Source organism: Ranitomeya imitator, chromosome 8 (genome assembly GCF_032444005.1).
Source record: "Ranitomeya imitator isolate aRanImi1 chromosome 8, aRanImi1.pri, whole genome shotgun sequence".
NCBI lineage: Eukaryota > Metazoa > Chordata > Amphibia > Anura > Dendrobatidae > Ranitomeya > Ranitomeya imitator.
Window position 1 is genome coordinate 18005118 of NC_091289.1, and position 26023 is coordinate 18031140.

The 26023-nt window shown below is 48.7% G+C and overlaps 1 protein-coding gene across 2 annotated transcripts in view; it reads left to right on the forward strand.

Annotated features, from left to right (window-relative positions):
- The first annotated feature begins 376 nt into the window (after positions 1 to 376).
- The window catches only part of SHQ1 (SHQ1, H/ACA ribonucleoprotein assembly factor), an 86770-nt gene continuing 61123 nt past the window's right edge, over positions 377 to 26023 (forward strand). Inside the window, exons 1-6 of one of the 2 annotated variants that reach the window (XM_069736474.1) lie at positions 377 to 421; positions 5898 to 6051; positions 6451 to 6515; positions 7199 to 7321; positions 20275 to 20429; positions 21563 to 21675. In XM_069736474.1, coding sequence (XP_069592575.1) covers positions 5909 to 6051; positions 6451 to 6515; positions 7199 to 7321; positions 20275 to 20429; positions 21563 to 21675 — 599 coding nt within the window. In that variant the 5' untranslated portion in view covers positions 377 to 421; positions 5898 to 5908. The remainder of the gene's footprint in view (positions 422 to 5897; positions 6052 to 6450; positions 6516 to 7198; positions 7322 to 20274; positions 20430 to 21562; positions 21676 to 26023) is intronic. The other variant, XM_069736475.1, reaches the window with a different exon arrangement.

The following is a 26023-nucleotide window of genomic DNA, read 5'->3' on the forward strand; positions in this document are numbered from 1 at the left end:
CATAGTCAGATAAAGTACTGAGCCTGAGTGAAAACATCAAAAGTCCTATTCACTGAAAGCAAGCAGAGATCGTAAGAAGTGAAGAATATTTAATACACTTTTATATATTGTCTCTTATTTCATATGCTCTTTTTTTCTCTCGTTTCTATGGCAACCATGACGCTTGATTGGCACTTTCATTTTTCTTTTCGCCAACCACAAGATGTCTGAACTTCCCGCCCGGCAAGACACTGTGTCAGTAGCCAATCTCCGTCCGTTTATTTCTAATCTAGGCTTTCATTGGTGAGGAGGTCCTGAGGAGGTGGAGACTCTTTGATCAGTCGTCCAATCAGTGTTCTGCTTTTTGGTCTCATTCTGTAACACGTGCAGACCCGGAAGTAGTAAGAACTGGAGCGCGGCGTGTGCGGAGCGTGTGGCGCAGGTGAGCGGGGAGAGAAGGGGGAGAGCTCCGGTGCTGGGAGTTATGGCTAATGTGGGTTATTAGCCTGAGTAGCCGTGCCGTAGTGGTGGTGGTGTGCAACATTTGGCTTTACGGCTGAAGCTCAGGGCATGCTGGGAGTTGCAGTCCACAACCAGCTGAGAAGTCGTAGATTGATATGCATTGCATGCTGGGAGTTGTAGTTCCACAGCAGTTGGAATGCCACACCTTGCATCCCCCTAGTGAATATAGTATTGAGGTGATGACTGTGTGGAATAACCTTTAATAATCTGGAGGGGAACTACAAGTCTCAGCTTGTCTCATGTGTTCATTATTATAATCGCCTTATGTGGACCTGCCATTGTCTGTCTCGCATGGGTTAAAATTGAACCTCCAAAAAAGTCTGTACTCCCCTTTGTAGCTGATCATATACTTATAGAATTATTTGTTGTTGTTTTTTTTCTCCATACCCATATGAGGGCTTACTTTTTATTTATTTTTATTTATTTATTTTTTTTTTTTTTTTTGGGGGGGGAGTTGTAGTTATTATCTATACCGTTCATCTTATCATATACTTGTAAATAAACTTTCTGCCATTGTGTATTTTTTCTTCTTTTTATAGTGTTTACTGTGCAGTAAAAATGACCTGGTAACATGAGGCTGCAGGGCGGGATGATTTCAGCGTCGCTAATGCTTTAATTTTTTTTATTAATTCAGTGATTAAAAAAATTTCAAAACAATCTTTTTATTTACCTTATTTATTTATTTTTTTTTAATTCTAAGACCTGAAATCTTTTTTTTCTTCTTTATATGGAGATGTGCGAGTTGTATTAATTGATACAATTTTGGCGCACATGCAACAATTTTACTTTTTATCACTTTTTTTTGAGGAAATATATATTTTTTAAAATAGGAATAAAAACTGGAAGGGGTGAGATGAACACAAAATCACTTATTTTTATAATCTACCTACTGGGGGCACAGAGAAGCCCTGAGCCCTATACACTTAGCTGCTGTATGAAGAGAATAAATGTCATCCTATAGGACAGTGTGGTGTGGACGGGCCCTTCTTATAGGACTCAGAGTGGTAATAAAAGGTTGCACATCCAATTGGAAGAGTGTTACAAGTGGGTGCCACAAGGCTCTGTCCTGGCCCCAGTGTTACAAGTGGGGACCACAAGGCTCTGTCCAGGCCCCAGTGTTACAAGTGGGGACCACAAGGCTCTGTCCAGGCCCCAGTGTTACAAGTGGGGACCACAAGGCTCTGTCCTGGCCCCAGTGTTACAAGTAGGGACCACAAGGCTCTGTCCTGGCCCCAGTGTTACAAGTGAGGATGACAAGCCTCTGTCCAGGCCCCAGTGTTACAAGTGGGGACCACAAGGCTCTGTCCTGGCCCCAGTGTTACAAGTGGGGACCACAAGGCTCTGTCCAGGCCCCAGTGTTACAAGTAGGGACCACAGGGCTCTGTCCAGGCCCCAGTGTTACAAGTGGGGACCACAAGGCTCTGTCCTGGCCCCAGTGTTACAAGTGGGTGCCACAAGGCTCTGTCCTGGCCCCAGTGTTACAAGTGGGGACCACAAGGCTCTGTCCAGGCCCCAGTGTTACAAGTGGGGACCACAAGGCTCTGTCCTGGCCCCAGTGTTACAAGTGGGGACCACAAGGCTCTGTCCTGGCCCCAGTGTTACAAGTAGGGACCACAGGGCTCTGTCCAGGCCCCAGTGATACAAGTGGGGACCACAAGGCTCTGTCCAGGCCCCAGTGTCACAAGTGGGTGCCACAAGGCTGTGTCCAGGCCCCAGTGTTACAAGTGGAGACCACAAGGCTCTGTCAAGGCCCCAGTGTTACAAGTGGGGACCACAAGGCTCTGTCCTGGCCCCAGTGTTACAAGTAGGGACCACAAGGCTCTGTCCAGGCCCCAGTGTTAAAAGTGGGGACCACAAGGCTCTGTCCAGGCCCCAGTGTTACAAGTGGGGACCACAAGGCTCTGTCCTGGCCCCAGTGTTACAAGTGGGGACCACAAGGCTCTGTCCTGGCCCCAGTGTTACAAGTGGGGACCACAAGGCTCTGTCCTGGCCCCAGTATTACAAGTGGGGACCACAAGGCTCTGTCCTGGCCCCAGTGTTACAAGTGGGAACCACAAGGCTCTGTCCAGGCCATGATGTGCTTTCTCTTTAATGCCAGCTCCATGTTCTGTGTCTCTGCATGCCTCATGGCTGTGTGTATAGGGGGCCGGCGCCTGAACTCTCTGGTTCTTATAGGAATCAGGTGCATGTGTCTAATCAGTTCCTGACCAATTATCAAGAGGCCTCCAGTATATAGTGCAGCTCCACCCTGTGGTCTGGGCCTGTGCAATGTGTTAGCTCAGTTAGTGTTTAGCTGCTGAGTTTGCCTGGCCTTGCTCTGAGTTATTCCCTCTGAGCTTTTCTCTGTGCTTTTGCCTTGATCTTGTAGTCCGCCCTCCAGGAGGCAGAATATCCTGGTCCCTGTGTCTTTGTCCCTGTGTCTTGTTCTATTGCCTTGTCTGTACTTTGTCTTTTCTCGGTCTCCTTGTCTGTGGCTTTCTTCCCTGCTTTCTTTCCTTGTGTTTTCTGTCTGCTTTCACTCCGCACTCTTGCGGCTCTGCACTCAGATTTTGCTTCGCACTCTCTGGCTTTGCTCTGTGGCTCCGCTCTTTGCGGTTCTATCTGGCCCCGCTCTTTGGCTACGTTCAGATTAGCGTTGCGCGCCGCTGCGTCGGCGACGCGACGCACGAAAAAACGCGTGCAAACGCACGCAAAAACGCTGCGTTTTGCGACGCGTGCGTCGTTTTTTGACGAAAATCGGACGCAAGAAAAATGCAACTTGTTGCATTTTCTTGCGTCCGACGCTAGCGTCAAAAGCGACGCACGTGTCGGAAAACGCAACAAGAAAAACGCATGCGTCCCCCATGTTAAACATAGGGGTGCATGACGCGTGCGTCGCCGCTGCGTCGCCCGACGCAGAGTCGGGAAACGCTAATCTGAACATAGCCTAAGCGGTACTATCTGGCTCCGTCTCCTGTGTTTCTGCACTTGGCTCCGTCTCTGCTCTTGGCTCCGCCTCCAGCGTCTCCGCTCTTGGCTCCGCCTCCAGCGTCTCCGCTCTTGGCTCCGCCTCCAGCGTCTCCGCTCTTGGCTCCGCCTCCAGCGTATCCGCTCTTGGCTCCGCCTCCAGCGTCTCCGCCCTTGGCTCCGCCTCTTGCAGCTCCGCCCTTGGCTCTGCCTTCTCCTTCTCTTCTCTTAGCTCCACCTTCTACTTGTTACTTGGTCCTCCTGTGTGAACAGGTCCCTACCTGTTCCTTCATTCTCCTTTCCTTCTGGCTTGTTTCCGTACCTGCATCTTCTGTGTGTACAGGTCCCTACCTGTTCCTTCATCACACTCACAATAGGACTGCATTCGGGTGTCATCTGAGTGCAGCCTGATTCATACACCATATCAACCAGTCCTGTGTATCCTGTGTTCCTGCCAGTCCTGCCCTGCCTTCCAGTCCTGTGTTCTCTGCCGTGCCTCCCAATCCTGTGTTCCTGCCAGTCCTGCCGTTCCTGCCCTGCCTTCCAGTCCTGTGTTCCTGCTGTCCTAGCCAGTCCTGTTTCCTGCCGTGTCTCTGCCAGCCCTGAGTTCTCTGCCGTGTCTCTGCCAGCCCCATCTCAGCCGTGCCAGCCTACTCGTCTGTGTTCCAGCCATGCTCTTCTGCCAGTCCTGCCTAATGCCCGCACCAATCCAGGTGTTCCTGTCTCCCAAGTGGGATCAGCAGCCACAGCCAGACACCACCCTGGAGTAGCACCTGGCAGCTGCCTCCTGCACAAGCCTGACCTCACCATCAGAGGCTCCAGTGAAAACCCAGGCAGCTGTCATAGTCACGCCCCTTCCAGGGTAGTCTGGTTTGTGGCACAGTGGGGCCACAAACCCCCCGAGCTCACGCCCACCAGTCTGGGCGCGTGCGTGACAGTTACAAGTGGGTGCCACAAGGCTCTGTCCTGGCCCCAGTGTTACAAGTGGGAACCACAAGGCTCTGTCCTAGCCCCAGTGTTACAAGTGGGTGCCACAAGGCTCTGTCCTGGCCCCAGTGTTACAAATGGGAACCACAAGGCTCTGTCCTAGCCCCAGTGTTACAAGTGGGTGCCACAAGGCTCTGTCCTGGCCCCAGTGTTACAAGTGGGGACCACAAGGCTCTGTCCTAGCCCCAGTGTTACAAGTGGGTGCCACAAGGCTCTGTCCTGGCCCCAGTGTTACAAGTGGGGACCACAAGGCTCTGTCCTGGCCCCAGTGTTACAAGTGGGGACCACAAGGCTCTGTCCTGGCCCCAGTGTTACAAGTGGGGACCACAAGGCTCTGTCCTGGCCCCAGTGTTACAAGTGGGGACCACAAGGCTCTGTACTGGCCCCAAGTGTTACAAGTGGGGACCACAAGGCTTTGTTCAGGGCCAAGTGTTGTTCAACATCTTTATAAATGATCTAGATAAGGGAACTGATGGTAAATTAATCAAATTTGCAGATGTTGCAAAGCTAACACCAGAGAAGACAAAGAAAGGATTCAGAAGGATCTAGATTAGTTTGCACAATGGGCAGTGATTAATAGAATGGTGTTTAACAGGGAGAAAGGCATGATTCTAAATCTGGGCAAGAAAAATGAAAATTACATCTACAGAATTGGAGGAATCGAACTAAGCAACAGCATGTGCGGAAAAGACTTGGGTATACTAATAGACCACAGATGGCACATGAGTCAACAGTGTGATGCAGCAGCAAAAAGGCAAACACAGTTCAGGGATGTATTAAGAGAAGAATAGAGTCTAGATCATGTGAGGTAATTATCCCCCTCTACTCCTCCGTGCTCTGGCTGCATCTGTAATACTTTGGCCAGTTCTGGGAACCACATTTTAAAAATAGACATTGAAAAACTGGAGCAAGGTCAGAGATTAGCGACCAGGATGGTGAGCGGACTGCAAAGTATGTCCTACGAGGAACAGTTAAAGGATCTGGGAATGTTTAGCTTCCAAAAAAGAAGGCTAAAAGGAGACTAAATAGCTGTCTACAAATATCTGGAGGGCTGTCACAGTGTAGAAGGATCATCATTCTCATTTGCACTTGGAAACACGAGAAGTAATGGAATGAAAGTGAAAGGGAGAAGATACAGATTAGATATTAGATAAACTTTTTGACAGTGAGGGTGATCAATGAGTGGAACAGGCGGCCACGAGAGGTGGTGAGTTCTCCTTCAATGGAAGTCTTCAAACAGAGGCTGTACAGACATCTGTCTGAGATGGTTTAGTGAGTCCTGCATTGAGCAGGGGACCAGACAGGATGACCCCGGAGGTCCCTTCCAACTCTAACATTCTGTTTTTCTTTCTCCTATCCTCTGGGAGCTAATATTGGGGAATCCTTATTTTTGGTTGGGTGGGGTGGCTAGTTGTCCAAAATCAATAGATATAAAAAGTGACCTATCTTGTTTTCTCTTCTAGTGTAATCCATAATGATCACTCCGGCGTTTGACATCACGCAGGATCCAGACTTTCTTACTATAACCATCAAGGTTCCCTACGCCAGAGTGTCTGAGTTCGATCTCTACATTGATGGAGAGGACTTGAAGTTCTATGCCAAGCCGTACTTCTTAAGGTGAGAGAAAAACCACGTTTGGCCTCATTCAGACGTTCATTTTTCACATCTGGGTTCTCACTGATGGAACACATTTTAGTTAGTTAGTTTTGCTCTGGATTTTACCGAGGGTGCACTGAATGAGATTGGCGGAATAGGTGCAACAAAATGAACATGTAAAATGTTTGTATTGAAATTTACAATGATTTCTTCCTATCAAAAGGACTCTTAAAGGGAACCAGACAGCCGTTACATACAGCCGGATCCACGTGCAGCATGTATCAGATAGCGGCAGTGCGATTCCAGCCATATATGTTTCACTCTGGCCCTCGGGGGTCCACACCGCGCTGTAGACTAGTCGGACAGGCCGGACCCCGTTGGCTTTTCTTTTTCTTCTTCATGGTTTTCTTCTGGTTTTAGATTAACGCTGCCTGGGAGGATAGTGGAGGACGGGCGTCAGAAAGCCACGTACAATGCAGATGATGGTAAGAATTCATAACACGCTTCATATATGCTTTTTGGCGGCGTCCTGAAACTTTTTTTTTTTTTAATTCTTTGTGGGTTTTATTTATTGACACATTTATGGGAAAAGCATATAACAAAAATGCACAAAGGATAAAATGCTACAAATGCAAACCGCACTGTTTGTAGTGCAGCTGATATTTTCCTATGTGCTCCCAGCAAACATGATAGATGATAACTTGTGGAACTGTGGCCTCTCGGACCCCCACTCAACCCAAGAGTTTGGGTCTGAAATGCCCCATTGGAATGGATTTGTGGTCATATTCAGTGCTCCAGCAGACCCATAGAGAAATAGTGGAGCAGTGGGCATCTCAGAGCCCTGTTCTTGGGAACAAAAAATAGTGTTTTGTTTTTTTTTGGTGGGGGAATACATCTTGTCCATTCTAGTCTGTGGTTGTACTGCCATATACAACTAACCACAGAGTTGTGTTGTTTTTTTTCAAATCTTTTTTTCAAGATCTTTCAAATGGTGCGGCTTGAAAACACAAGTTATGTTAGAAATTTGCAAATTTTAAATTTTTTTACTGTGTTTTTGTTTAATTTACATAGGAATGGAAAGTAACAAGACAGCCCTCCCCTTCCCCTTGTCTGTTTTTCACAACTTTTCTGTACAGCTCACCTCTGCGATTTGTGCCTCTTTTTTTAGGCGTTTTCACTCTCCAAGTGCCTAAAGAGACCCCAGGACAGCAATTTGAGGGCCTGAATCTGCTGACGTCCCTGTTAGCACCTAAGGGGGCAAGGACGTGTAAACCCTTGATTGAAGAGATGGGTGAGTGCTTCCCTTTAGTTATGGCTCCAGTGTAAATCTGACCATGCTCATTCCCCCGTCCGCCATCTCTCCCACACCGCCCCATGCACAGGAACACTCGGCTGAATGTACGTGTGTGAGATCGGAGAACGCTGGTGCCAAAAGGATCGGGTGGTGAAATTTACATTTCCGGACCCTTACTGCCTCTCAACCCATCATCTGTCGGAGGAGAGTTGGAGACCCCCACACTCTACTGTCAGCCATTTTTTCCTTTAACATTCTCTAATCAGAATGGACCATACGGAGATTGGTGGCAGTATATAAAGCACCGCTTATCTCTCCCTCTTGTCGAGATCGATTTATGTCAGAAGTTTGTTCTGTGCCAACCAACCACTGACTTACTGACATGTAACACTCCATCTCTGGAGGTGTTCTACCATAGTGTGGGCAAGTTGCTTCACACCTCAGCTGCTGCAGATCTTCTTTAGTGCAAATGTCACATTCTGATTAATCAATGCATGATGTGAATGTCTTCTCGGTCCTTCTAGAAAAGAGGATCTGCAGCAGCCGATGTGACTATTAGAAGGAATTTTGAGCCCCTACTATATAAGAGAATATTAAAGTGTCGATCATTGATAGTCTGTTGTGATCCCAATAATGGGGCTTTGCAGTACCCTGTCTGAACGGGGCGGAGGTCGTACCTGGAAACCTCCTCTCCATATATTCTCTATGGGACTGCCAGGTAAAAAAAAAGCCTTGTACACCGCTCAGCAATCTCCGACAGTCCCATAGAGAAATCATTTAGAGGTGGTCAACGTTCTCGGGAATGTTGGGGGACCCCCATCGATCAATAAGTTATCATGGAGGACCCCACAGGTAAACGAGCTCTGCAAAATGGTGCTGGGGCCCCTGCTGTGAGAGAGGCAGATGGAGCTGCTGGGAACGACCATTTTGAAGATATAAATGGGTGTCAGTAATCTGTCCTGTTGCTCCCTTATACAGTTTTTCTGGGATTCTGGGAGACCCCCGGTGCCGCGTCTTGTTTTGACATTTTACAGTTTACAGGTTTTGCAGATAAACAATGTAATTCACGTCCCGGGATCAATATTCGCTCTCCTGGCGCTCTGCAGTTTTCTGCCCAGACAGCTCGTATGATGTCCCCGTGCGGGGAAAGTGTATCCCGCAGGAGTAATTCAGGAGCACGGAGCATACAGAGCTTCTCCAGAGTCACCGTCGTCTGCGCTCCGCTATCTGGCCCCAGGGATACTTAAGGATGGAGGCGGCTATTGACTGCAAACCGGCATTAATCCCTGGGGAAATGCACGGCTTACGTGGGCTGGAGGGACGTGTGCTGGCGAAAGCAACATTATTAATTGATACATAAGAAGAGACTGAAAGCGCACTCACCGGTATATGAACAATCAAAGCGGTTTATTCACACGAGATCATGCGGTGCAAGGAGGGTATGTGAATACAAAAGAGGATGCTAGGTGAGCACTTCAACAGATCCAATGGCGAGTGAAGAGAGAGAGGGCCTTATAACTAAGTAGTCTTCCGGTCCCTCCCATTATTCACTTCGTCATAATGAACTTATTAGTCACTATTCGGAGGAAAAAAAAGGGGGGGGGGGGGGAAAGTGAAACAGTGAAAAGTTAAAATACAATAAAAACATTAACGGGTAACGAAGAATGTCATTTAGGAAGAAATATACCATAATATGATAACCAATACACAGGAATTTTTTACAAAAAAAACATGAATCTTATGCAAAAAAACATGATTTTTTTACAAAAAAACAGACATGTCAACTTTATCATTGAACCCTATTGGTCCAGAAGCATTAGCTCTTAATATCCACTTTGCTTCATTACGCAGAAGCATACGATCTAAATTACCGCCGTCCTGCGGTAGGGCAGTTTTCTCTATCCCCGCGAATCGAAGCAATTTTGCATCCCCTCCATGTTGTTCGTTCATATGTTTTATCAAGCGGGGGACCCCCTTACCTGTGCGCAATGAATTGAGATGTTCCCTGAATCGAACAAACATTGGGCGAATTGTTTTCCCGATATAGAAAAAACTACAAGGGCAATATAAGATATAAACCACATGAGTTGTCCTACAAGAGATGAAATCACGTACTGTATGCATTATTGGGCCAATTTTTAAATTAGTTCCTGTTTGATGTTGATTGCAATAATTACAATGCCCACAACGGAAATTCCCTTTGGGTGCAGTATCTCGGAGCCAATTGTTATGAGATGAAGTTACCCGATTTCCGACTATTAAATCCCCTATATTTTTACTGCGGCGGCAGGAAAAAAGGGGACCCTTCTCTGTCATATCCTTCAACGCTGGATCTTGGCAAAGAATTTGCCCATTTTTTCGAATTGCTGTTCTAATTTGTGCGTCCATAGGACCATATGTAAAGCAGAAAACAAATTTTCTATCATTTTTAGATGTTTTTTTCTGTTATGATCTCTGTTTCTGCTCGTTCCAACGCTGAGTTCAAGACAGATTGGGGATACCCCCTATTACTGAACCTTCCATATAATTCTTGGGATTGTCTTTGAAAACTCGCAACATTACTGTTTATTCTTTTTACGCGGAGGAACTGGCTGTAAGGTAATGCTTTCTTCACATACATTGGGTGGGCACTATTATAATGCAGCAGAGAATTACAAGAAGAAGGTTTACGATATACCTCTGTGTGCAAATTACCATCAATTACTTTTAGGGTCACATCCAAAAATGTTAATTCTGTGCCTCCAAACTGGTGAGTGAACTGCATGTTCATGGTGTTAGAAAGCGCCAGGTACTCCACAAACTGTGTGAATGAAGCCCGGTCGCCGTCCCACACCACGAACATGTCGTCCACAAATCTCACATAAAATTTTATGTACTTGAGATATGGATTTTTCTCAGAATATATATACCTCTCTTCAAATACAGACAGGAAGAGGTTAGCCAGGGTACAAGAGACTGGTGTACCCATGGCAGTGCCCTCCACCTGTCTGTACCAGGTATTATCGAATTGGAAAGTGTTATTTTTCAAGACAAAAGTCAAACCTTTTTTAATAAATGAGATGGTATTGGGGTCCGTAGGGGTACTATTCAAGATTTCTTGGATCGCCTCCACACCCGCATCTTGTGGGATGCGGGTGTAAAGGCTTTCCACGTCTATCGATGCTGAAGAAAAACCCTCTTGCCAGTCAAAGCCTCGTAGAGTTTTTAAAAAATGCTTAGTGTCCCTTATATATGCCGGTGTATCGCACAACAAGGGTCGCAAAAGCCAATCCATATAAGCCGACAAGGGTTCCGTTATTGAACCCACCCCGGAAACAATAGGACGACCTGGCGGTTCCTCTAGAGATTTGTGGATTTTAGGTAAATGGTACCAATGCGGTTTTCTAGGAAATTCCTGGAAAAAGTTTTTCCGCTTGTGTTTTTGACAAGGTACCATTCTCCACAAAGACCCTCAGGAGAGACCGCAGTGAGTTCTGAATTTTAAAGGTGGGATCTCCTTTTAATTTTTCATAGGTTCTTCTATCTGAAAGCTGTTTCCGGGCTTCTTTAATATACAGTTCTTTTTGAAGGAGAACAGTGTTACCACCTTTATCTGCTTTGCGTACTATAATATCCGGGCGTTTTTGTATATCTTTTATGGCTTCGAATTCTGCTGGTTTTAAATTTTTACCGATTTTGTTATACAAGATTGCTTCCACGTCTTTGACCACTTGGGCCTCGAAGGCATCAATTAGATTTCCCGGGGAAACCTGAGGAACATATGTGGATTTAACCCCTTTTCTAAAAGGCCTTGTTGGAAGTGTACTTGTATTAGGTGATAAATCACTGGTAATACTAACCAATAACTCCGCTTCTCGTTGTACATTTTCAGAGGGATCCATCGATAGTGAAAAACCCAAAGGGCCCATTTTACAAGGTTGTTCTGCAGGAAATATTTTTTTCTCACTCTCATTCTGATTTTTATTAATAATACCTGCTCTCTGTGTAAACGTTTTATATAGATGAACTTTTCTTACAGCCTTATACAAATCTATCTTGAAGTCCACTATGTCAAACTCCTCAGGGAGGCAATAATTTAAAGGGACTCTGTCACCTGAATTTGGCGGGACTGGTTTTGGGTCATATGGGCGGAGTTTTGGGGTGTTTGATTCACCCTTTCCTTACCCGCTGGCTGCATGCTGGCTGCAATATTGGATTGAAGTTCATTCTCTGTCCTCCATAGTACACGCCTGCGCTGTGCAATCTTGGCTTGTGCATGCGTGTACTATGGAGGACAGAAAATGAACTTCAATCCAATATTGCAGCCAGCGGGTAAGGAAAGGGTGAATCAAACACCCGAAAACTCCGCCCATATGACCCAAAACCAGTCCCGCCAAATTCAGGTGACAGGTTCCCTTTAAGCCCTTGGACAGGGCTGACACGTGTGCCTCATTCAAAGGAAAGTCCGTTAAATTTACGATTAAATTCCTGTCACTCTCTGCTACTGCGGTCTCCACGAGACTTGTTTCCTCTTCCGTTCGTTGCCTTTCACCCCTTCTTTTTCCTCCACGCCGTGTCCTTCTTCTAAAGGGAGGGACACTGTATCTGAAAAACGATTAATAGCCGAGGTTGATGGTTCTGATCTTACTTCTGCGTCTTCTCCAGCGCTAGATTCAGAGTCAGTGGTAAGATAGTCTTTTTTATTTTGATTTTTTTCTCCAGCTATAACTTTTTTTGGAAGAACTTTTTTTCCTTATAATTTTTCTGGAATTGAATATTTTTATTCCAAGTAAATATTTTGCCGCTTTCAAAGTCGTTCTTGTCTCGGATAAACTTATCCTTTTTCCTTTGCTTTATCTCATTTTGTAGCAAAATCAATTTCGTATCCAATTTTTTATTTACTGCAGACCATTGTGATTCCGATAGTCTTGTTTTCAATTCGTCCATAGTTTTATTCAGTTCTAATTTCGTGGTTTCATAGTTTATCACATTTTGTTTTAAAACCAATTGCAAAAGATCCTGTGAGCATTTCAAAAGGATTTTCTCCCATTCCTTTCTAAAACTCTCGTTGTCTTTAAACTGAGACATTTCTTTCTGCATTCTTAAACCGCGTGGCACTCTTCCGCATTCAATATATGACTGTAGAGAGTTATTTGTCCAAAAGAGGTTTACTTCCCTCTCTGCGGTATTGAACAGTTTATACTCCAAGGTTTTAGTACTTAATGATAATATATCTTCTTTTGTTTCACACTCCGAAAAAAATTTATTCACATTTTCCCTCCCTGCTAAAAGTCTGTTTGACAAGGCTGTGTTTTTGGGGGGGAAAAAAAAAAAAATTCCTTTTTTTGTAAAAAATTCCTGTGTATTGGTTATCATATTATGGTATATTTCTTCCTAAATGACATTCTTCGTTACCCGTTAATGTTTTTATTGTATTTTAACTTTTCACTGTTTCACTTTTCCCCCCCCCCCTTTTTTTTCCTCCGAATAGTGACTAATAAGTTCATTATGACGAAGTGAATAATGGGAGGGACCGGAAGACTACTTAGTTATAAGGCTATATTCACACTTTGCGGATTTTGCTGCGGATCCGCAGCGGATTTGACCGCTGCGGATCCGCAGCAGTTTCCCATGAGTTTACATTACAATGTAAACCTATGGGAAACAAAAAACGCTGTGCACATGCTGCAGAAAAATCCGCGCGGAAACGCTGCGGATTACATTCCGCAGCATGTCACTTCTTTTCTGCGGATTTTCACCTGCTCCAATAGAAAACTGCAGTTGAAAATCCGCAGAAGAAAACGCAGTAAAAACCGCGATAAATCCGCAGTAAAAACCGCGATGGGTTTTCACTGCGGATTTTGCAATTCCGCTGCGGAAAAATCCGCAGTGGAATCTGCAAAGTGTGCACATAGCCTAAGGCCCTCTCTCTCTTCACTCGCCATTGGATCTGTTGAAGTGCTCACCTAGCACGAAACAGCTGTCATCCTCTTTTGTATTCACATACCCTCCTTGCACCGCATGATCTCATGTGAATAAACCGCTTTGATTGTTCATATACCGGTGAGTGCGCTTTCAGTCTCTTCTTATGTATCATGTTGGATCTGTTTTTCTTAAGCAGCACCAAGGTATAATCTTTTTAGCGTTTTTTTTGTTTAGTTTGTTTTCTGACAAAAGGCTTTAATAGTGCATTTTTCTGCCCCTGGAGCAGTAAGGGTCTAGCGTATAGCGGCTGTGCGATTGCATTTTTTTTCTCTTTATTCTGAACATTATTAATTGCCTTGCTTAGCCAGGAAAGGAGAGTCCACCTCTGGGACATCCTTAAAGCTGATTTATGCAGGAGCAAGCAGAGCTGAAGAACACAAGTCCCTGCCATGTCCCCTCGCTGCTTTGTGAGGGGGTAATACAGAAGTTAAGGATCCCACTGTGATCAGATCACTGGATCACCACTGATTGCATTGCTGTTTCCTGCAGAGTTTGCAGCAGTGCCACCAAGTGGCTGAGGTAGGGTATAGCAGGATAGTTTGTGTATGCTTCCTGCAGCCGTCCAGCGTCTCCTCTGCATCCAACTTAATGGCTGTTCATATAACGCACGGGTAGCTCTAGCCCACCAGGACAGAAGACGCCCTAATGCAGATCCGAAGACCACCAGAGAAGCCAATATTAACCCCTCTATTACCCTACTCCACCAGGAAATGCCAGTATTAACCCCTACATAACCAGCATTACCCTTCTATAGTCCACCAGGGAAGCCCTCTATTACGCTAAGGGTATGTGTCCACAGTCCGGAGTCCCAGCTCTTTGGACGCAGGAGATACCCCGCTCCGCCCAAAGCGCTGCCCCCTTTTGTACGCACGGTGATTCCACATGTGTTCATTAAACACAGGCGGAATCACCGCATCCTATACATAGACTGTTATTTATCTTGGGGAGACAGAGCATCTCCGCAAGATAAATAGACATGCTGCGGTCTATAAAGACGTGCCGCATGTCCGGTTACGCAGGGCCGCCGGATGCATCCGCGCACGCATAGTGGAGACGGGATTTCATAAAATCCTCTCCACTGCTGTAACATCTGTAAGCAGCGTCCAATCCGCAGCAAATATTGAAGGAATACGCCCCGTGGAAACATACCCTCATTCTGCAGAAAATCAGGCATTACCTGCCCTCTCCCACCTGCCATTACCCTAGTCCTCCTAGAAACCAGTATTAACCCTTGTACTACACTAGCCCACCAGAGAATCCAGAATAAACCCCTCCACTACTACCCTCGTCCACCACAGCAGCCAGGATTAACCCTTCTACTACCCTCGTCCACCACAGCAGCCAGGATTAACCCCTCTTCTACCAGAGCAGCCAGGATTAACCCTTCTACTACCATCTTCCACCACAGCAGCCAGGATTAACCCCCAGGATTAATCCCTCTACTGCCAGAGCAGCCAGGATTAACCCTTCTACTACCCTAGTCACCCAGAGCAGCCAGGATTAACCCTTCTACTACCCTAGTCACCCAGAGCAGCCAGGATTAACTCTTCTACTACCCTAGTCACCCAGAGCAGCCAGGATTAACCCTTCTACTACCCTAGTCACCCAGAGCAGCCAGGATTAACTCTTCTACTACCCTAGTCACCCAGAGCAGCCAGGATTAACTCTTCTACTACCCTAGTCACCCAGAGCAGCCAGGATTAACTCTTCTACTACCCTAGTCACCCAGAGCAGCCAGGATTAACCCTTCTACTACCCTTGTCCACCACAGCAGCCAGGATTAACCCCCAGGATTAATCCCTCTACTGCCAGAGCAGCCAGGATTAACCCTTCTACTACCCTAGTCACCCAGAGCAGCCAGGATTAACCCTTCTACTACCCTAGTCACCCAGAGCAGCCAGGATTAACTCTTCTACTACCCTAGTCACCCAGAGCAGCCAGGATTAACCCTTCTACTACCCTAGTCACCCAGAGCAGCCAGGATTAACTCTTCTACTACCCTAGTCACCCAGAGCAGCCAGGATTAACTCTTCTACTACCCTAGTCACCCAGAGCAGCCAGGATTAACTCTTCTACTACCCTAGTCACCCAGAGCAGCCAGGATTAACCCTTCTACTACCCTTGTCCACCACAGCAGCCAGGATTAACCCTTCTACTACCCTAGTCACCCAGAGCAGCCAGGATTAACTCTTCTACTACCCTAGTCACCCAGAGCAGCCAGGATTAACTCTTCTACTACCCTAGTCACCCAGAGCAGCCAGGATTAACTCTTCTACTACCCTAGTCACCCAGAGCAGCCAGGATTAACCCTTCTACTACCCTTGTCCACCACAGCAGCCAGGATTAACCCTTCTACTACCCTAGTCACCCAGAGCAGCCAGGATTAACTCTTCTACTACCCTAGTCACCCAGAGCAGCCAGGATTAACCCTTCTACTACCCTTGTCCACCACAGCAGCCAGGATTAACCCTTCTACTACCCTAGTCACCCAGAGCAGCCAGGATTAACTCTTCTACTACCCTAGTCACCCAGAGCAGCCAGGATTAACCCTTCTACTACCCTTGTCCACCACAGCAGCCAGGATTAACCCTTCTACTACCCTAGTCACCCAGAGCAGCCAGGATTAACTCTTCTACTACCCTAGTCACCCAGAGCAGCCAGGATTAACTCTTCTACTACCCTAGTCACCCAGAGCAGCCAGGATTAACCCTTCTACTACCCTTGTCCACCACAGCAGCCAGGATTAACCCCTCTTCTACCAGAGAAAGGATGATTAACCCTTCTACTTCCCGACCTATCTATCGCTATCAACGACATCATGCTTTCCCCTGTTCCGGAAGTCCGCTGCCTCGCAGTAACCTTCGACTCTGCCCTGTCCTTCAAACCGCACATCCAAGCTCTTTCCACCTCCTGTCGCCTCCAGCTCAAACATATCTCCAGAATCCGTCCTTTCCTCAACCGTCAATCTACTAAAATGCTTGTGCATGCCCTCATCATCTCCCGCCTTGACTACTGCAACATCCTTTTCTGCGGCCTCCTTGCTAACACCCTTGCACCTCTCCAGTCCATCCTTAACTCTGCTGCCCGACTAATTCATCTCTCTCCTCGCTACTCCTCTGCTTCCCCCCTCTGCAAATCTCTTCACTGGCTCCCATTCCCTCAGCGTATCCAGTTCAAATTACTAATACTGACCTACAAAGCCATCCACAACCTGTCTCCTCCATATATCTCTGAACTAATCTCCCGATATCTTCCCTCACGTAATCTCCGGTCCTCCCAAGACCTCCTTCTCTCCTACACACTTATTCGCTCCTCATCCAACCACCTCCAAGACTTCTCCCAAATATCCCCCATCCTCCGGAATTCTCTGCCCCAACACGTCCGACTATCAACCACATTTGGATCCTTCAGACGGAACCTGAAAACCCATCTCTTCAGGAAAGCCTACAGCCTGCACTGACCCCGCTGCCTCCTCACCAACACTGGAGCCACCGCCTCACCAACACCGGAGCTACCGCCTCACCAACACCGGAGCTACCGCCTCACCAACACCGGAGCTACCGCCTCACCAACACCGGAGCTACCGCCTCGCCAACACCGGAGCTACCGCCTCGCCAACACCGGAGCTACCGCCTCGCCAACACCGGAGCTACCGCCTCGCCAACACCGGAGCTCCTGCACCCTCAACCTATTATCTCCTTCCCCATAATCCTGTATAATGTAAGCCCGCAAGGGCAGGGTCCTCGCCCCTCTGTATCAGTCTGTCATTGTTAGTTTGTTTACTGTAAGAGTATGTGCACACAATGCGGAAAACACTGCGGGTCTGCAGCAGTTTCCCATGAGTTTACATTATAATGTAAACCAAAAACGCTGTGCACATGCTGCAGAAAAAAACGCGCGGAAACGCAGTGGTTTACATTCCGCAGCATGTCACTTTCTGCGGATTCCGCAGCGGTTTTACAGCTGCTCCTATAGAAAACCGCAGTTGTAAAATGGCAGAGAAATCCGCAGAAAATCCGCAATAAATCTGCAGCAAAAACGCAGCGTTTTTGCCCTGCAGACTTATCAAATCCGCTGTGGAAAAATCCGCATTGGACCATTATACGTGTGCACATAGCCTTTGTGATGTGTAATTTGTATGTAACCCCTTCTCATGTACAGCACCATGGAATCAATGGTGCTATATAAATAATAATAATACTACCCTAGTCCACCAGAGCAGCCAGATTAACCCTTCTATTACCCTAGTTGACAACAGCAGCCAGATTAACCCCTCTTCTACCAGAGCAGCCAGATTAACTCCTTTACTACCCTAGTCTTCCACAGCAGCCAGGATTAACCCCTCTTCTGCCAAAGCAGCAAGTATTAACTCCTTTACTACCCTTGTCCAGCACAGCAGCCAGAATAACCCCTCTACTACCCACGTCAATCAGAGCAGCCAGGATTAACCCCTCCACTACTCTCGTCCACCACAGCAGCCAGATTAACCCTTCTACTACCCTAATCCGCCAGAGGAGCCAGGATTAACCCTTTTACTACCCTAGTCCACCACAGCAGCCAGAATTAACCCCTCTAGTACCCTAGTCCACCAGAGCAGCCAGTATTAACCCCTCTACTACCCTCGTCCATCGGAGCAGCCAGGATTAACCCCTCTACTACCCTTATCCACCACAGCAGCCAGATTAACCCCTTCAGTACCCTAGTCAACCAGAGCAGCCAGGATTAACCCCTCCACTACCCTCATCCACCAGTGCAGCCACGATTAACCCCTTTGCTACCCTCGTCCACCACAGCTGCCAGAATTAACCCCTCTACTTCCTTAGTCCACCATAGCAGCCAGAATTAACCCCTCTACTACCCTAGTCTGCCACAGCAGCCAGGATTAGCCCCTCTTCTACCAGAGAAGCCAGGATTAACCCCTCTGCTACCATAGTCCGCCACAGCAGCCAAATTAACCCTTCTACTACCCTAGTCCACCACAGCAGCCAGATGAACCCTTCTACTACCGTAATCTACCACAGCAGCCAGGATTAACCCCTCTTCTACCAGAGCAGCCAATATTAACTCCTTTTCTATCCTAGTCCACCACAGCAGCCAGATTAACCCCTCTTCTACTGGAGAAGCCAGGATTAACCCCTCTACTACCCTAATCCGTCACAGCAGCCAGGATTAACCCTTCTACTACCCTAGTCCGCCACAGCAGCCAGATTAACCCTTTTACTACCCTAGTATGCCACAGCAGCCAGATTAACCCCTCTACTACCCTAATCCGCCAGAGCAGCCAGGATTAACCCTTTTACTACCCTAGTCCGCCAGAGCAGCCAGATTAACCCCTCTACTACCCTAATCCGTCACAGCAGCCAGGATTAACCCTTCTACTACCCTAGTCCGCCACAGCAGCCAGATTAACCCTTTTACTACCCTAGTATGCCACAGCAGCCAGATTAACCCCTCTACTACCCTAATCTGCCAGAGCAGCCAGGATTAACCCTTTTACTACCCTAGTCCGCCAGAGCAGCCAGATTAACCCCTTCAGTACCTTAGTCAACAGAGCAGCCAGGATTAACCCCTCCACTACCCTCATCCACCAGTGCAGCCACGATTAACCCCTTTGCTACCCTCGCCCACCAGAGCAGCCAATTTAACCCCTCTACTACCCTAGTCCGCCACAGCTGCCAGAATTAACCCCTCTACTTCCCTAGTCCACCATAGCAGCCAGAATTAACCCCTCTACTACCCTAGTCCGCCAGAGTAGCCAGGATTAACCCCTCTTCTACCAGAGAAGCCAGGATTAACCCCACTACTACCCTAGTACGCCACAGCAGCTAGGATTAACCCCTCTTCTGCCAGAGCAGCCAGATTAACCCTTCTACTACCCTCGTCCGCCACAGCAGCCAGATTAACCCCTCCACTACCATCGTCCACCAGTGCAGCCAGGATTAACCCCTCCACTACCCTCGTCCACCAGTGCAGCCAGGATTAACCCCTCCACTACCCTCATCCACCAGTGCAGCCAGGATTAACCCCTCCACTACCCTCGTCCACCAGTGCAGCCAGATTAACCCCTTCACTACCCTCGTCCACCAGAGCAGCCAGGATTAACCCCTCTACTACCCTCGTCCACCAGAGCAGCCAGAATTAACCCCTCTACTACCCTAGTCCACCACAGCAGCCAGTATTAACCCCTCTACTACCCTCATCCAGCACAGCAGCCAGGATTAACCCCTCTACTACCCTCGTCCATCGCAGCAGCCAGATTAACCCATTAACGCATCTACTACCCTAGTCCACCAGAGAAGCATTGATGAAATCCTCGACAACCTTAGTCGATCAGGGAAGCCGGTATTGAACCCTCCACTACCCTAATCCAGCAGGAAAGCAGGCATTGTCCCCACTACTACCCTAGTGCACCAGGGAAACCAGAATTAACCCCTCCACTGCCCTAGTCCACCAGAGTAGCATTCATTAAATCTTCTGCTTCCCCAGTCTATTAGAAAAGCTAATATTAAGCCTTCCATTGCTTAGTTCATTGGAGAAGCCCCTATTAACCCTTCCTCAGTCCACAGGGAAGCGGGCATTGACCATTTTTAAATTGATGGCCATCAATGTTACATCGGCGTGGGTCCAATTCTTGGATCACCCGTGTGAGTGTTGCGGCCCCTTGAATACTCGTCTCCGCTCACAGGCGGTTTGTTCCCTCCGGTGCTGCGCTCTCCTTAGCGGCGGTGCAGGATATAATCCTCATAGCTAAGGACGAGCCTGCCTGCCACCTTAACTCTGAAGACGCCGCAGCGCTCGCACAAGCTCCACAGCCTTTTCAAGCTGTTAATAACAATTGATCGATTTAATACAAACCGTCAATTTTTAAATAAAAGGGATAATCCCTTTAATTCTGCATTGTCCGAATCATTGGAAACTAAGAACGGTTTTAGCAAGAATCGTACGACTCATTTTTTTACTTGTTGTCAATCACTTTTCTATTTCAGGTTCTGCAAGTGAAGCCCCTGAAGAGGAGGAGGAGGAAGAGTTTGATTGGCAGATAGAGCAGACCCCCTTTGAAGAACCGTCCAGCGATGCCCTCCACTCACATTGCGGCTATGGTTTCGGGAACCTGCGTGCCGGCGTGTTCGGGAGGCTTCAGGTGTGCGGTATGATGCTGCTGTGGCACAGAGGAGATATACGGCAGCGCAGTATATAGCTGCGGCGGTGCCACCCTTATCTGATGGTCTATACCAGCACAGTACTGAATATTGCTGCTGTCTTACTAATTGCTGCCTAATTGCTGATGTCTATCTCCTGCCATTGACTTCCGCCTCTCGGGGACGTTCGCGCTCCGGCTGTCTTCATATTTTATTCCAGTGTTACCCCCTCCTCTTGTCAGAGCGAAAACTTTTGCTGACTTTCTATTATAAGTTGCGTCTGTCTCCATTTTCAGGATCTCTGCTTGCGGTCAGTGAATGAACCTTCTTATTTGCATCCAAAAATTGAAAAGTGTACAATTTGTTTTGTAAGTTGTTTCTAAACTTCACACGTGCCTCTGAGGCACCCAATCTCTCGCAAGGCCTGATTGTTTGCTACAGTGTGTCAGCGCAGAGAAAAGCCATCGGCTTGGATGCGATTGTAGCAAACTCTCAGCTGTGAGGATTATGAGGCTCGTCGACTGCTTACATCCATGAGCTGTAAACGTTTCCGTTCACTGGCAGCAACGGGAGATCTTGGGAAACGCTAAGGCACCCGATTCATCAAGAAGCTGCAGCTACTTAAGTGGAGGACGACTATAATCTGCAGCACTGCAGCCGTTGTGGGACTACAATGCCCAGCGTGCTCTGAGTGTGCATGTTGAGAGTTGTATTTTCATAGCACCTGGCTTAGCACCTGGAAAGCCACAGGCTGCCGACCTGTGATCGTCCATGGTATATGAGCACAGTGTAATACCACTCTTCAACAGCAGTGGCCACTGTAGGAGAAATGCGCTGCCGCCGATCGATCGATCACAGCTGATCGCCGGGATAAAGGTGAGCACCTGAAGGTCTTTGGTTAGAGAAAGTGTTGTCTCTTTAAGGTATAAGACGACCCCCAACTACAGAAGTACAGGGGTTACGGTAAGTGTCACATCATCATTATACGCAGCGATCTCCATAATAACATGTTGTATTCTGTGTATTTATAACCTTGATGTCCGGTTACACAGGAGACGCTCCTGCTCTTCTCCTCTTCATCGCTGCGCACAGGATCGTTCGGCCCTGGATGACACGCTGCTCTCTGCTATTACAGGAGGAATTGAATGATGTTATTGACTTACGAGATCCAGACGTCACACCGGCCTCAGAGCGCACGCACCGGCGTCTGGCAGCTGAAAAGGCCAAGTATGACCCCGATCATTACCTGTAAGTGCCTGTTAATGTCTGCGAGGCAGCACAGGCCCCAGTAGGATTGACATCACTTTAGGTTTGATCCTGTAAGATCTGGCGCCTGTGTATCTTTTTTTATTTTTTTTTTACTCTCTCCTTGTATTTGCTTTGATGCGTTTCTTCTTCAGGCTGAAGAGTCAGTGTCAGATCATATCTGGGGAAAGCACCTTGTAGACAGCGGCCCCCTAGTGGGGTGTAAGTGTAACCACGTACTGCTGTTATTATAGGGTCCTGCCCTATCTCTAGGATCTGCTGTAACATTTGACCTCGGGGGCTTCTGCCGATCACAAGAGCGAAGCGGCCAACGTTCCCGGGGAATCTGTGCAGGAGTTTCATCACCGCACCGTGACCGCTTCATTCATTGAGTGAAATGACAGATAAATGAATAAACATACGTTAAGGTTACACATTCAGCAGTCACCCGCTGCTCGATTTCATGTAATTCACTGTCATTCACTTATTCAGTAGCTTACTAATTCTTTATTCACCTCAGTTTTAATCATTTATTTATTTATTTATTTTTTTACTTTTTTGTCTTCATTAATTCACTAATTCATCTTTGTTCAATTCATTTGCAAACTTGCTCTTTCCTTTAATACACAGTTATTTATTCATTAACTTGTTTTCCTTCTTTAATTTGCTCTCACCCGTTTCCTCCCCCCTCCACCTGTCGCCACCCTCGCTTGCTCCACGGCTCGCCACCCTCGCTTGCTCCACGGCTCGCCACCCTCGCTTGCTCCACGGCTCGCCACCCTCGCTTGCTCCACGGCTCGCCACCCTCGCTTGCTCCACGGCTCGCCACCCTCGCTTGCTCCACGGCTCGCCACCCTCGCTTGCTCCACGGCTCGCCACCCTCGCTTGCTCCACGGCTCGCCACCCTCGCTTGCTCCACGGCTCGCCAATCTCGCTTGCTCCACGGCTCGCCACCTTCGTTTGCTCCATCTCTTGCCGCCCTCGTTTGCTCCACCTCTCGCCGCCCTCGTTTCCTCACCACCCCACATTCCGGCCTCGCCGCCCTCGTTTGCTCCACCGCTCGCCTCCCTCGTTTGCTCCACCGCTCGCCGCCCTCGTTTGCTCCACCGCTCGCCGCCCTCGTTTGCTCCACCGCTCGCCTCCCTCGTTTGCTCCACCGCTCGCCACCCTCGCTTGCTCCACGGCTCGCCACCCTCGCTTGCTCCACGGCTCGCCACCCTCGCTTGCTCCACGGCTCGCCACCCTCGCTTGCTCCACGGCTCGCCACCCTCGCTTGCTCCACGGCTCGCCACCCTCGCTTGCTCCACGGCTCGCCACCCTCGCTTGCTCCACGGCTCGCCACCCTCGCTTGCTCCACGGCTCGCCACCCTCGCTTGCTCCACGGCTCGCCACCCTCGCTTGCTCCACGGCTCGCCACCCTCGCTTGCTCCACGGCTCGCCACCCTCGCTTGCTCCACGGCTCGCCACCCTCGCTTGCTCCACGGCTCGCCACCCTCGCTTGCTCCACGGCTCGCCACCCTCGCTTGCTCCACGGCTCGCCACCCTCGCTTGCTCCACGGCTCGCCACCCTCGCTTGCTCCACGGCTCGCCACCCTCGCTTGCTCCACGGCTCGCCACCCTCGCTTGCTCCACGGCTCGCCACCCTCGCTTGCTCCACGGCTCGCCACCTTCGTTTGCTCCATCTCTTGCCGCCCTCGTTTCCTCACCACCCCACATTCCGGCCTCGCCTCCCTCGTTTGCTCCACCGCTCGCCTCCCTGGTTTGCTCCACCGCTCGTTTGCTCCACCGCTCGCCGCCCTCGTTTGCTCCACCGCTCGCCGCCCTCGTTTGCTCCACCGCTCGCCGCCCTCGTTTGCTCCACCGCTCGCACCCCACATTCCCGCCTTGCCTCCCTCGTTTCCTCAGCACCCCACATTCCCGCCTCGCCGCCCTCGTTTCCTCACCACCCCACATTCCCGCCTCGCCGCCATCGTTTCCTCACCACCCCACATTCCCGCCTCTCCGCCCTCGTTTCCTCACCACCCCACATTCCCGCCTCGCCTCCCTCGTTTCCTCACCACCCCACATTCCCGCCTCGCCGCCCTCGTTTCCTCACCACCCCACATTCCCGCCTCGTCTCCCTCGTTTCCTCACCACCCCACATTCCCGCCTCGCCTCCCTCGTTTCCTCACCACCCCACATTCCCGCCTCGCCTCCCTCGTTTCCTCACCACCCCACATTCCCGCCTCGCCTCCCTCGTTTCCTCCACCTCTCCCTCTTGCCGCCAGTCTTTTGTTAATTTCCTTTTTCCATTCTTTCCTTCCTTTTTTCATTTCTTGTCCTTTTTCTCCTGACTTTTCCAGTCTCCCTCATTTATTCGTTCCCTTCTTTTCATTACTTTACTCTTCTTTTCTCATTCTCCTATTTGTCCACCTACCCGGTTAGTCGGCGGCTCTTTCCCTCCTCCTTGTGTCTGCTCATTCATTCTTTTCTGTTCGTACATGGTCGCGGTTCTCATCTTCTTTCTTGTGTCAGTGAGCGCTCCTCTTCCCTCCTGCACATTGTGTGCGGCGCTGTAGTCGCTGCCTCCAGTCCTCCTCCTCCTCGCCTCCCATCTTTTTTCAGCTGATCCTGGTCCTCTCTTCCACCTTGTCACTATGGCTACAGCACTCCATCCTGTCAGCTAAATTGGTGTTCCTCTAAGCTGCGCCTCCATCCCGCCGTCCATCTATCACATCCTGGGCTCCGGCCCAGCTCCGCGGTCCTGCACGAGCCCGCCGCCCGGCTCAGGCTAATCCTCCTGATGAACACCAGAGGAATTCTCTGCAGTTGCCGCTGACATCATTCATTCATCCGTCAGCCGGAGCCAGCTGGCCGCTCTCCTACCACCGCTTGTTTTTCTATTTTTATTGCAATGATGCTTATCTATTAAGGGGAGGGGAGACTTAAAGGCAATGTGCCCAAACGCCAATCACAATATAGGGTCTTATGCATATCGCCAAGCCATGACCTCCCCGAAATACGTTTTCTGCTTTCCTACACTCCAATTTAATGACTTGATTAAGGAATTGCTCAACTAGCAGTTCCCAAACTCAATATCCACCAGTGAAGATCTCCTGGGTGCCGTCACAAAATGCAGCGGCAGAAATATGGGGCAAAAAAAAATAAATTAGGCTGCTTCCAGTCCGTCACCATTTTGCAGATGTTTCTGCACGGTGCACTGACCCTTTCTAGTGATGTCACTCTTTGGCAAAACACTCCCTTTAATCTCAGCCACAGTGTGAGTGGCCCTTTAATAGAGGGTCAGTGCAAAGGCACACTTAAAGGGGTTGTGCATTACTCTGATGATATCTTTAGCATGGGTCTTCTAGATCAAGGTCCAGAGGTTCAGACCGCTGGCTATCGCTCCAACCTCCATGCAGATTGTATACATTTAGAATAGCTCCACCCTCGGCTATAGGTCGAGTCCGGTATTGCAGCACTGTCCTATTTATTTGAATAGTGCAATACCAGATGCAGCCTGTGGGTAATAGAGGCGCTGTTTCTGCAGTCAGGAGGTCTAAATCTCATCCGCACCCAGTTTTTAATTCGGTCTCAAGTTCCTTGAATGGAAATGAAACTCTTCTCCGGGAATCAAATAATCACGATCCGCTGCCTTTTTTTTTATTTTTCTTTCTCCATCCCTGCCGAATCAATTCTCCAGACCTGTAACGGTTTCTCATTCCAGGACTCGCTGTCAGTCATTTTTATAGCTGTCTGGAGCGACGGCGGGCAGCAGCAATCTGAGAAAAGGCCCGGTGTCAGATGGCAGGGCTAATGAAAGCAGGTCTGCACCTGGGAAAGGACTGGTAGTAGCGGCTCTGCTGCGACTGCTCTGCAGCGGCGGCCGGCGCAGGACCGGGAGCAATTCGCCATTCACCTCGGTGCTTCGCCACGTTCTTTAACTCTTTCTTTCTTGCTTCTTGTATTTGTGCCCATGTTCCTGCTCAGAAAAGCGTCACATTTTGCCCTGATATTTCTTATCTGACGCCTTGTACAGTGCCTGATGACACCAGGCTGCTTTTTCGCGCTTCCCTGTGTCACGCACCCCTGCACGAGGCACAGCATAGTGTTTCTGAATTGTCTGGAAAGTTCCTTATAAATTTAGCTCAACTTCTAAAATAGTTTTGATTTTATTGGTCTTTAGTAGTTTTCAATGTCGGGGGTCTTGTAGTCCCCACTATGTAAGAGGCTGATATCCGCCACTTATCATTGAGTGATGTACTGAGCCATAGACTTTATAGCGAGCCTATATACGGCCTTCCTGGTGGGTCAGTGGTGTGCGGGCTCAATAGGGAGTCTATGGGTCTGTATACCGCTCACAGATAAACTG